Raw genomic sequence first — 13145 nt, forward strand, 5'->3', positions numbered from 1 at the left:
TTACCTTATCCCTTACTAATGCTTATCCCTACTAGCAGAATCACCCAAGACGTTGCCCCTGATGTCAGGCCAACCCTCTTGTTCCCTACCCTGCTAAGTCGAGGTGAAATTTGTCCTCGGACATACCTCCTGGAATTTTAAAATTAGACCCCTTGGCTTATCCACTATCTTGCACTTCCACACCAATGTCTACCTGTCCTGGGAGTATTGAATGTCCTCGGACAGGGTCCTTGGCCCAATACCCCCTTCTTGGCCTACCATCCTTACAATTGGTATTTGATGACACAAAAATAGAAATATTCAATATGAATGATAAAATATATAGAAATATTTCTCTAAACTTTTGGACCAAGTGCAAGTAAATGTTGGTTATATAATATTCTCTTTTATTTGGTCTAGAAGAGTGTTTGTGTGTGCATGTGTGTATATAATTCAATCACTACAAAAATAAATATATAAATAAATTCTAAAAAAAAAATCACTAAAATAGTGAGAAATGCGGAATTTGTACCTTAGACACCGTTAGAAACACTAAAAGATGTTAGTTAAGTTACAAACTTTAATTTGAATCTATTATGTATATTAATATATCCACTCAATTGTGAATGTCAATTTCTTATAATAACTGTGAAGAATTAAGTGATTGATAGAAGCTTTTATATATATATATATATAAAGTGATTGATAGAAGGAATTTATTTGGATTAATGGACTATTATCTATTTTAAAATGGGAGGGAAGGGGGATTCTATTTTGTTTTTAGGGTTTTTCAATATTATTATAGATATATAAAAGGGGAAAGTTTCGTGGGAAATGCAGCTCCATATTACTTTTAAAAAGAAAAGAGGTTTATTGAACAAGTTTTACCACTGCAAAGTTAAAATTGCTAGATGGTCAAACTTGAATCTCACATTTAAACTAGCCCTGCACCAACCAATGATAATTCTAGAAACTTACACTCGTATTAGGTTTTTTTTTTTTTTTTGGGAAGGAATACACTTGTATTAGTTAGTACGAGAAACTTGAATAATTCAAAAAAATAATAGTAATTCGAAAAGAAAATGGTTTGACTAATAATTTTATATTATTAATATATTAGCAAATTGGTGAATGCTTCCAAAATAATTGAGAAAAATATTACCACATAAAATTAAAAATAAAGAATTTGAATTAATTGTAATTGGATTTTAAATAATTTAGTAAAATTAATTTGATACCGGTTGAGAGCCTGTATATTGGATAAAAGTCAAATATTAGTATCTTCCATATAAGCATGGAGCAAATTTCTCCAAATGGATCTGCGATTCTATATCAATGGGTTACTAAATATTATGTTATTTGTAGACTTTCAAGTCTATAAATATAGCTATTTGATGTTATTATTGTAGTTGATTTTGTTGTGGTTGTTGTAGTTCAAGAAAAAATGATATTATTTTGTTTGTTGTTGGCTTTGTAGACTGTGTGACCAATGTTAATAAGCCTAATATTGAAAAATTAGGGAAGGAAATGATTGAATATTGTGGAGGTTTACCGTTGGCTATCACTGTACTTGGTGGCCTTTTAGCAGCAAAGCAGACGCAGGATGAGTGGGAGGATGTGCTTCAGCATATTAAATCATACATTTTAAAAGAAGATGACTTACGAGTCAATAAGGTGTTAGGATTAAGTTATAATGATTTACCTTGCCACTTAAAACCATGTTTTCTATATTTAGGCCATTTTTCAGAGGATTTTGAGATACCGACAGAGGAATTAATTCAAATGTGGATAGGAGAAGGTTTTATTTGGCTTGGAGAAGATGGTGAGGATACAATGGAGTATAAGGGAGAGCGATATTTGAGGGAGTTAATGCAAAGGTCCATGGTTCAGGTGGGGGAAATTAGCAGACTTGGAAGGATCGAAACTTGCCAAATCCATGATCTTATGCGAGAATTTTGCATTTCAAAAGCCCAACAAGAAAATTTTCTTCACTCCACGGAAGGAAGCCAAGGGCGTATTGGTAAAATTAGAAGACTTGCTATCACTTTGGAATCAAATGATAATTACCTCAATGAATATCCTTATCTCAGGTCCCTTCTGTGCTTTATGCCTTCTAAAGAATTTTATTTCAAGAAATCCAAGTTGCTTAGAGTCTTAAATCTAAACAGTTACCAAAGAGAAAACTTAACTAAAGACATTGGACGTTTCATCCATTTGAGATTTTTGTCTTTGAAAAATAGCAATATAAATAAGGTGCCATCATTCCTTGGCAATTTGAGGTGCTTGCATACACTTGATTTACGGATTCGGGACTCGCCTGTGTGGCATTTGATAGTGCCAAATATTTTTAAGGAGATGAAACAGTTGAGGCATCTTTACCTACCCCGCGTGTATAAGGTAAGTGAGAAGTTAGCATTGGGTAATCTTTGTAATTTGCAAACATTGCTAAATGTTGGGCCCGAAACCATCAAAATGCCCACAAGTTTCCGATTCAACTATCTTCGGACTCTTGACATCAAAATTCAAGTCTATGACGAAGGGCCCCATTTAATACAAATGCTAGTATCAGGCTGTCCACATTTATATCAGCTAGTTGTATTTTACCCTATTAAGAAACTTACAGAAACTCACCAATTCTCTCCAAATCTTGCCGAGTTGGAATTAACATTTACTAAGCTTGAAGAAGACCCTATGCCAACTTTAGAGAAGTTGTCCAACTTAAAAATCCTTCACCTCTGTTATGAGTCTTTCGTAGGGAAGGATATGGTTTGTTCTGAAGGAGGATTTCCTTTGCTTCAGTATCTTCTCCTTGATTATTTGGACAAACTAGAGGAGTGGAGGGTGGAGGAAGGAGCCATGCCCAGTCTCTGCCACTTGATAATTAGCTATTGCGGTAAGTTGAAGACTATTCCAGATGGCTTGAGGTTCGTCACAACCCTCCAGGAATTGGAGATCAATTTCATGCCGAAGTCATTCAAAGATAGGCTTGACAAAGGAGGACCCGATTTTTACAAAGTCCAACATGTGCCTTCCCTTGTATTTCAACACAGTGACAAAGAAAGGTAATGATAATCATCATTAGCTAAGAATAATAAAATCCTGCACTTGCATTATTAAAATATCTTATGGAGCTTTCTTTTCTTACAAATCTCTCCCTCCAATTAATTCACTACATTTATAACTTGTACAAGTTGGTGCCAGTTATACAATTTGAAGGATTTGATTGCACAGACTCATTACACATATTTTCTGATACCTATGTATAGTGCTGCAAAGAATTTTTTGTTTTAATTTATTTATTAATGCTTTGCTATTGTTGCATCCTTTGTTCATGTATCCTGTTGAATATAAGAAACCAATGTCTCATTGGAGGAGAAAAGAAGTTCTTCATTTTATTTGGGATTTTCATAACAGTTTAGATGCATATTGTTTATAGTGAAGCTAGGTCAATTTGTCCTTTGGTTATTGAGCTGGGGCAATCAAATAGCATAAGTGGAATCACTGCCTTTTCCATATCTTTACAAGTACTAAAACACTATATATGTGAAATTGAGAAATAAACAATTATGTAGACAAAATATGTTAGATGGAACTTTTATTCCTTTTAGATTTTAAGCCATAATTGGAGTTCTTGACATTCAACAACATACATAATGGAGCAATCGTTAAGAGGGAATTTGGTTGCTCTTAATAATAATTTAAATAGTTCTAGTTGAATAGAGTGTTAGGTGAATATGAGCTGTGAAATTCTTCTTGTAAACTAGGTGCCCAGAGTTGAGGGTCATCCAGGCTAGGGGACTAATGTGGTGTACCGAGTTCAAAATTAATCATGACCTGATCTTATTTATTATATATGCTTAAATATCACAAAATGTTTAGTGCAATTTATTTCTTAATGAAGCCAAAAATAAGTCTTCCACAACAATTTCTAGGGCAGATGCTTCCCTTGAATGGTAAAGTGATTGAATCCCTTTTAAGAAAACCGTTTCAAAACCTTCAATTATGAATATTTTGAATAGCATCCTTCCACAAAAAAAATTAGTCTGATCATACTAGTACTGTCTATATGTTTCTATGACATAAATTCCTTCTTTCCCAAATGGTAAAACTTGCAGAATTTGGCAATCTCCAAAGATATTTGATAAATTTAACCATTGCTACCCATACTAATGATTCTTACAGCTACAATTTAGGCATATTTTAAACTAACATCCAAATATTACCATGAGATCAACTTAACAATGGGAAAGATGGCAGGCAGCTGTTGGTTTGCCACCTGTATAAGCATGAAACAAAAGAGTGGGAGAAGGTTATAACTAATAACGGTCTCTACAATCTATTCCAAGCATTTTCCATGATCTGTATGCGAATTACTTAAAAGAGTAAAGGAAAATAAACTCCCATTCTTAACTAGTAGGTAAGTCATAACAATTCAAAAATTGAGCCCAAACAACTGATGATAAAATAGGGTTCCACTGCTTTCGAAACATATCATAAAGTTCTTGATCCGGTAATGTCTTTGACAAATAATCAATCCCCATGGATGGTATAATGCTCCCATTTTCTCATTGGGTCATATATCTGCCAAAACAAAGATAAAAAAGAAGTGATTAGGAAAACATCAAATGAGCATAATGCCGCTTGTCCATTGCACTCCCAGACGAGTAGTACTCTTCAGATAAGCTAAGCACTCAAAACAAAAGTAATCACACTAACTATCTAAGCTCCTGAACAAATAAAAGTCAAGTGGATATTTCTGAAACAATTGTTCTAGAATGAGAACTTAGATGCTGGGGTAGTTATAAACAACCCAGATTGACAACTGAGGGTGCCTTACATGCAATGATAGGTCAAATCTAAAATTTATGACTTAGAGAAAAACACACCTCCCATCTTGAAGTAAGGAAAATATGCTTGTTCTTTTCGTACCAGTGCCTCTCAACAACATTCCCAGCATGAGACTGTCAGAAGGTTCAAGAATATTAGTGAATTGACACAGAGAGATGCAAGAAATTATAATCAATATTATATATAAAAGCAGAGACCTCATGCGAGAGTGCATGAAATCCTGCCATATGGCACTCTAATATGCATTTAACTTCTTTAACCTCTTTCATTTACCTTTTCTTACTATTACCCAAAAGATTGTGTTTTTTTTTTTTTTTTTTTTTTTTTTTTTTACTATTAGCATTTAGTACATTGTGTAGTGCTACGTAGGACTCCATTCTCTGTCATCTCTTCAAAAGCTTAGTTGTTGTTTCCTCTTCTTCTACAAGATTTAGTCGTTTCAAATTGCCAACCTCTCTGTCTTCCGCATAATTAACATGGCTGTTCTTATGTTCCTGTTTTCATCTATTATAAGTGAAATGAACCTAAGGGTCATTGCCATAATATATTTAAATTCAATTACTCTCTCTCTCTCTCACGTATTCCCTCATAATTAACATGGTTGTTTTTAAGTTCCTGTTTTCATCTATTATAAGGGAAATGAACCTAAGGGTCATTGCATAATATATTTAAATTCAATTACTATCTCTCTCTCATGTCTTCTCTTCATCAACGTTAAACCCATCAATGACACTATGCCCAAAAAAAGGAGAAAGAAAGATGATTGCTACTCAGGAAGAATGAGAGAGAACTTCAAGGCTAAATAAGACATTCACAGATACAAAAGGAGCAAACTTCAAAGGCCAGACCTAACTTGCTTTTAATTGAAGGTTAATCATTCTTCTTCTTTTTAATATGAATATAGTGTCTCTATATTTATGCTTTTTTTTTAATCCCTTCGTTTGTTTATTTTATTTGAAAGATCAACTTTATGAACAGAAAAAGTTGTTGCATGTAATGTGTTTAATTAAATTTCTCTAAGAAAGGTGATTTGTAATCCTTTGATTCAATTTCTTAGAGTGCTACAATCTTCTATATATGTGGTAATTTGTAAATTTTTTTTTATTTAACCAAAATTGTAGTAAATTTCGTGTGTATAGGTTTTTAGATTTGCTATAACACTTACTTTATTCTAGACTAAGTAGTGATGAGTGATGACCCTTTCCGCATTTGATGTTACAAAAGAAAAGATTACGTCTTAATTTGTTGAGAGCCAGGATGTTTCTTTTTATGTTCGCAAGCACTAAAAGTATCTTCTCAAATCAATCTCATACGGTCAACTTTTGGCTTAATACGTTTATGTTTTTGCCTAATGGAGTTTGATAGTTTGATAGATGAAAGTTTCTTCTAATGATATATGCACTAATCTTTCCAGTTCTTCAAACAGTTTTTGGCTTTCCTTGACGTAAATCAAATGGGACCCTCCCTAGTGGGTGTTTGTGCTTTCATTGTGACCAAAGATTAGAAACCACCCTCTATTCCCTCTCCAAGGTATTTTTTGCTTAAAGTCATTTGTTTCATATATATTGATAAACAATGTGTTCAACAATATTAAAAAGGTCCATTCTCATCTTGATATGTAGATGACATTAACTTACGATGAACTCAATTAACAAGTTCAAAAACTCCTTCAATTTGCATTTAGTTCTTCCCATAAATAACATATATGAATTTATATATTTGATGAACTTAAATATGCACTCAACGAAATTTTCTTAAATATCATTTTGATTCCTTTGGTACAGCCTGCAATTAACTCCAGTAAACAAAGTGTTGGAAAGACCCGTCTCAAGGAAAAAGGCATGTTTACTGATGAATATTTGTATTGGGTTTGTATTGCAACACTGCTGGTTTTTCTCTTTGTTTTAATGTGTTTTCATTACGTTGTAATCATAAGCAGATATTTTTCTTTTCTTACATTGGTTTTTCCTACTGCAATAAGATCCATGAGGTTAGTGGGCGACATTATTCTTAATTATGATGGTTAATAGACAAAGTTATTTGGTTTTCATAGAAAGTAACATCTCAAAAAAAAAAAAAAAAAAAAAAAAAGAATCTGAAACATTTCCTTTCAAAATTAAATGGATTTTAGGTTTATATGTGGTCTTTTAATGTTATGAATGATCCTAGGTAGATCGATTTGTTAGGGAGATAAACACCTTGGGGATGTGTTCAAGGTCCCTACCCAAAAGTGTGTTTCTATATGTTATATTAATTACTCAAGGAAGCTCCCCAAGGTGTTTATCTCCCCAACAAGTGGTATCAGAGCCCATGGTGGTGTGCGGCGAAGGTGGTGAGGTGTTCATGGTCCCTACCCAGCGGGGACAGAGAAAGCCTTAATGGTCCACACACAAAAATCCTAGAGAAAAGAAAAAGCCCAACAAAGGAATATTGCAAATGGTGCTAAACAATGATGAGGTGCGAGGTTCCCATGGACATGGACGTGCAGAGTTTCCATGGATGTGCGTGCGGGGTTGACATGTGGTTCCCATGGATGGCGTACGAGAGACCCATGGATGACGCGCTGATGAAGTGAAAAAAAGCCCATTAGGCAAGGGGGAGCAAGTAGGACTTATTCATGGCCCACAGAGAAGTCTTGAAGCCTACAGAGTGGCAGAGAGTCACACGTGAGGGGGAGATTGTTGGGTTACACGTGTGAGTGAAGTCCCACATTGAATAAAGATAAGAAGAATGAGTGGTTATATAATATATGAGCAGTTATATAACATTGAGCAGTTAATATAACATAATTGAGCACATACCCATTGGGCTTAGGCCTTTTGGGTTAAAGTGTGTCTCTATATATGTTATATTAATTATTCAAGGAAGCTCCCTAAGGTGTTTATCTCCCCAACAGGATTGGCGTAGAATCTCAAGCCGAACTGTGATTATCAATGACCGCCAAGGTTAAAAAAAAAATATATATATATATATATATATATGTTTGTCCTTTGTTTTTGTTTGTTTGTTTATATATATATATATATTACAACATTATCTGTGCATTGCACGGGCAACTTACTAGTTACACATAATAGGGAGGATTCAACATAGATGCTCCAACCTTACATGCAACTACCCCCCCCCCCCCCCCCCAACCCCCTCTTTTTTTCACTCACTACTATTCTGTTGGTAATTTCATGTGGCTTCTAATTAAAGATCAGGCCCACACACACACACACACACACACACATAAAAGATGATTCTTCTCTTTCAACTGGTCTTTTATATGATTCAAAAATACCCTTATTAATGAAGGGCAACTTCATTTACAAATAAGGTTATAAATGTCCAATAAGAATTTTCATTTCGAATTCAAAAAGAGAATTCCTAAAATTTATGATTTTTACCCTTCACATTCAAAAAAGAAATTACAGTTACTGCTTATTTTCTAAAGTTTATCATTTTTATTTGTTTGAAAAATAAAAATATATATTTCTAAATTATAATAGATTCAAATTATTAACCTTTATCCAAAAAAATAGAAGAGCCTCTAAGCATGCGCTCATGTTTGTGTGTATATATATATATATTCTACACATTTTTAAGGCAGGAAGAAAAGTTGCAAGAATCAGACCTTAAAATCAAAAAGATAAAAATTTGCAATAACATTGCAAATACAGCATTAGGAATTTCCTAAATGGCCCTAACCACCATGTTTACATCATCGAAGCCATATTTCAGGCTTGGTTGTGCATGTGTTTCAATATTCAATTCTGGCAATGTTAAATTTACAAAATATAAGAGATAGATAATGATAAGGCAGGAATGAAATGTACCTCATCCTTTTCTATTGTTGCATCAGCAATTGTTTGCACATCCTCATGCACATCAAAGTGGAAAAGCTGCACAGAACCCCCCAAAAAAATGCTAAATAAGTCACCCCAATCAAATACAAACTATAAACCCTGCAACAAGAGAGAGAGCTAAAGAATTATTTTAAAAAGCCCACAGCTGCTTGTTTTAGTTAGAGAGCCCAATTTCTTGGTCATCTGCAAATGAATTAAGTTTTGATATAACAAAACCAACTGGCAACTAAAAGTCCACCCATCTTACAAAATCTTCTCATTATCAGTCATATACTGCTGCATAAAACTTTATTTTCCTTATATCTTAGTAAACAAGAATGTAAGACTTCAAAAAGCACACAACACCATTACTTTTCACTTGTTAGGTTGTCATGAAAGTGTGAATCTAACACAAACAAAGTGTTGCAAGCTGAAACCCACTATAAAACCCAAGATAAGACATAAGCGAGTAAAATTATATTTGCAGGATACTCAAACAGAATACAAAATACTCATCTCTTATTTTTCTCCTCGGTTAATTTAGTTACTAGTTGAAACGTGGGTAAAAAACCAGCAAGATAGCATGTGCAAACACAGCGGCCCCCCCCCCTTTTTTTTTTCCAAAAACCAGAAAAGGAAATAAGAACACACAACAAATTAAAAGAGGAGTAAATTTGAAAAATTGATACCAGTCCACTTTTGCCCCTAGCCTTGTTCACGATTAACTCATAGAAACTATGCTGCTGCAATAACAAAATCATGGAAACGAGGAATCGAATTAGTTAGTACATGTTCAGCAGCAGAATATCACAACCATAACTAAATTCTTGTTTTCAACAGTATCTTACATGGGGAATGATAAGATCTTCTTTCACATAAAGCAAATTCTCCACTGAGGTTGTCCTAATTTCTCGAAACTCAGGTGCAAGTTGTTGCTGTACAGCCCGAAGGAACTCTCCTATAGTATCCCCCTTCCGTACCTAAATGATTAGAAAACGGGCCAGGAAGAAGAATATTATGATCTCTATCTTATTTCTTTTTTTCTTTAGGTTACACTAACATCAATCACCTAAAAAATTTGAGAAAGAGTACAAGCAGTTTTAATAGTATGCAGTTCAGCTAACCACTACTCACCTGAAGCACCCGCCTATGCCCAGCTCCATCCCAGTAGCTGTAAGTAATTTGAAGAGGCTCATCTGAAATACACAAAAAACTTGATTCAGTAGGAACTTAGTTTTCATGCATTCACGTTAATTTTATCAGGTATTAGAACACATAATTACTTCGAATCTGCTCCTGCTCAAGAAACCACTGACTCTGCAGCCTTTCACGTTCAGCTTGTTCCTCTGCCTCCCTCTCACTGAAAGCGTATCCTCATCACCTCTAAGATCACACGTTAGTACCAAAACCACAGAGGGAGAGAGAGAGCCAGGGGGAAGGAGGAGAGAGAGGTACCACACCTGTCAGGCAGAAAGCTGGTCTCCACTGTTGGATCTTTACCATATTTGCCATGTCGAAATTTCTTTGATTGTGAAGTTTCTGCAAAAAAAAATCAAAGTAAAATTATAGGAAATAAAATTCCTAAAGCTTGGCATCCATCCAAGTTCTAATTTTCAAAAGGAAAATACATTCAAACATCTCTTAGATAAAACTTCAATATTAAGGATCTGAATTCAAATTGATAGTCAACAACGCTCATGACAACAATCAAGAGTTTAAAAATGGGAAACCTTTTACATGCTTATTCAGAATTTCTAGATATTTTGTGTTCCCCAGGACATAAACTCCAACAGATTTGATGTATACACTTCATCAAGGAACAATTCACTGCTGAGTGATCACATGCAGATTCAGATTTGACTATGCATCAGTGGTTCACTAGATCTCTTTTCAACAAATGAAACAATGTGAATAGGCAACAAGTAAACCATCTAATTAATTAGAGATTTTCATGATTTTTGTAAATAAGGTAGGCCCATCCCCATCAACCTTATTCCACAAGTGAATTCCTCATGAATCCTATGAAATGGAATATAAATCAATGAGCACCCGAACTTGCTATGAAGAAAGACTACTGGCACCTAAACTTCAACATGGTCAAATAGAAGAGAAGTACTCTGCTTCAGTAAACTATGCAATTTTTAAAAATATTTAATTAAGAACCAACCCAGGGAATATAATGCAGCACAACTTCACAAGAATGATAGTCAAGAGTTAAGCATCAAAATCAAAAGGGATAGGGGGGAAACTATTGGAAGCTAGCTAAATTCTACAAAGCCCTCGATTACCATAATATAGTGGCATAAAGATAATAAGTAAAATTTTATAATTATGGGTAGCAATTTCTCGTAATCAAAGAACAATAATACTTTAGTTTTAAAGTCAAAGAATATTACCATTCTCATCCTCCTCCTCTTCACTACCATTCTCAATATCATCAGTAAACAATAACCGAGAATTCCCCTTTATCTTCCTCTGTTTACGCTTTTTTAATTGAAGCTCCTCCTCCGTGAAACAACAAGGAACACCACCAAAACACTAAATATCACAAAACACACAAACACAAAAGGGCCCCAGTAAAAAATACACAAACTTTCACAAATTTAACACAAAAGCCATAAAGATTCAAACTCACTCTTGCTGCTGCTTCTGATGCTTCTCCTTCTCTTGCTCTTCAATTTTGGTCCGAATATTAATTCTCTACTATAAAAGTACACATCTCCTTAAGGTGGCAAGCGCTTCTTGAAACTGGTCCAGAGTTTGCTGGGTTGAATCATGAAATTGTTGATTTTCATCACGAAAATCAAGGAACTCAGCCCTAGTGAGGACTGGGTTGTTGACGTTGTCACCACCGTCATTGTTGACTTGGTCACCGTCTCGCCAATTAGGCATCAGACTAGGGTTAATCAAGGCTCTGATACCAACTGATGTCGCAGAAGCCTGAAGAGAAGCACACACGATACTTTCTTGATGGAACAGAAACTAAACTGTTAGTTTATGGTAGTAAATCTCGAATCTACGAGGAGTTTTCTTGAATCCACAAGGAGGATAAAACTGGAATCCACTAGAAGAAAATTTAACAAAATATCTATGTTTATTGATAATAGTCTGATTCGCCTCTGACGGCTACAAAACATATAAATACTGAGAAAAACGTCTAAAACCCTAATTCACACTAATTATGCGATTAGGTGACAAAAATACCGAATTTTACCAAAAATGGCAAAATTGAGTTAAATGCAGAATCATAAACTATTGACCTTAAGGGTTGTCCCAAAACAGACGGGACCTTATTCTGACTTTTAAATTAAAAGTTATTAAGGAAAAACAAATATTACTATAAATAGTAAAAACACTGTTTTCGGAGCCTTAATGAAAGAATTCGCCTAATTTCATGCAATTTTGACACTGTCACCCTAATGGCCTCTACTGGCTCCCTCCCTTTTGATCTTGCGTTGTGACTTCCTGCGCCCTTGCTGCTCCAGGAAGGCATGCGCTATCTGTTCTACATCACTAGCTTTGTTCTATTCTTCATTAATAATATCCTTTACTAATTCATCCAAAAAATATTAAACTAAGATTAACTGCATTATGTAGTCATCCTTAATATAACATTTTTTAATTATAAATATACATTCTCAAAATCTTGAAATTGTAGGAGCAGTCATGTTTGCTATTAATGTCTTGTGAGCTATTGCCTCTTCTCCATCAATCTTATTGAGCAACAATAAGACCCATCAGCACTCCGTGCTTCTAGACTTCTGTTGGTTGCCTCTGTGGCCTTGGTTTGTGTTTGTGTTTTGTTCATTTTTCTTGTTCATATTTTCATAAACAACTAGGCATAAGACTCAAAGAGGATTGAATTTCAGTTTTTTTTTTTTTAAGAAAATAGAGAAGAAAAAAGAACTTCACCGCTATCATTCACAAGGAGTAAAAATTGAATTTCAATTTATAAACTTATTTATTAGGTTCTCTGAACCCACAACTTACCTCTCCATTATATTACAAGCAAATTCTTTTCTACTTCATCTTGTGGTGGTCTCTCAATTTTTGCCACTTTTATTAACAATTTCTTCTCTCTTTTTCTCCACTATTTTGGGGTCTTTCTATTTTTTTTTTTTGGGTCCTACCTTCTTTTCATTCCTACAACATAAATTTATATTGGTTGATGGTGTAAATATAGTTCTAAATCTTAATTTAATGAGTTCAGTTCTATGGTATATTTAATTTTATTCATTTTTGATGTTTTGGGCTTAATCATTCTCCTTTGGTTTTTTCCCAGGTGAAATCATCCATCGTCTACAACTAGTACTGGTTGGTGTCAGTTATACAATTTGAAGGATATGATTTCACTGACTCATTACACATATTCTCTGATGCCTAAGTGTAGTGATGTAAAGAATTGTTTGTTTGGTGATGGTACATTGTGTTGTGATATTTTGTTGGGTGGTTTGTTTGCATTAGTGTGTTTGTTTTAGTGTTGCTTTCTTG

General features: G+C 34.4%; 1 protein-coding gene and 1 long non-coding RNA gene across 2 annotated transcripts in view; one reads left to right on the forward strand and one right to left on the reverse strand.

Moving 5' to 3' along the window:
* Positions 1-3045, forward strand: part of LOC112010906 (putative disease resistance protein At1g50180) — a 6821-nt gene extending 3776 nt beyond the window's left edge. The window contains exon 2 of the mRNA XM_065781905.1: positions 1457-3045. Within this exon, the coding sequence (XP_065637977.1) occupies positions 1457-3045 (1589 nt within the window). The remainder of the gene's footprint in view (positions 1-1456) is intronic.
* Positions 3046-4379: 1334 nt separating this feature from the next.
* LOC136071058 (uncharacterized) lies at positions 4380-8774 on the reverse strand. The gene is made up of 3 exons (XR_010632369.1): positions 8646-8774; positions 4866-4940; positions 4380-4560 (listed from the first exon to the last, which is right to left on the reverse strand). It is a non-coding gene; the product is annotated as an uncharacterized LOC136071058 (long non-coding RNA).
* Positions 8775-13145: the final 4371 nt, after the last annotated feature.

This window comes from Quercus suber, unplaced genomic scaffold (genome assembly GCF_002906115.3).
Source record: "Quercus suber isolate HL8 unplaced genomic scaffold, Cork oak 2.0 scaffold_282, whole genome shotgun sequence".
Lineage (NCBI taxonomy): Eukaryota > Viridiplantae > Streptophyta > Magnoliopsida > Fagales > Fagaceae > Quercus > Quercus suber.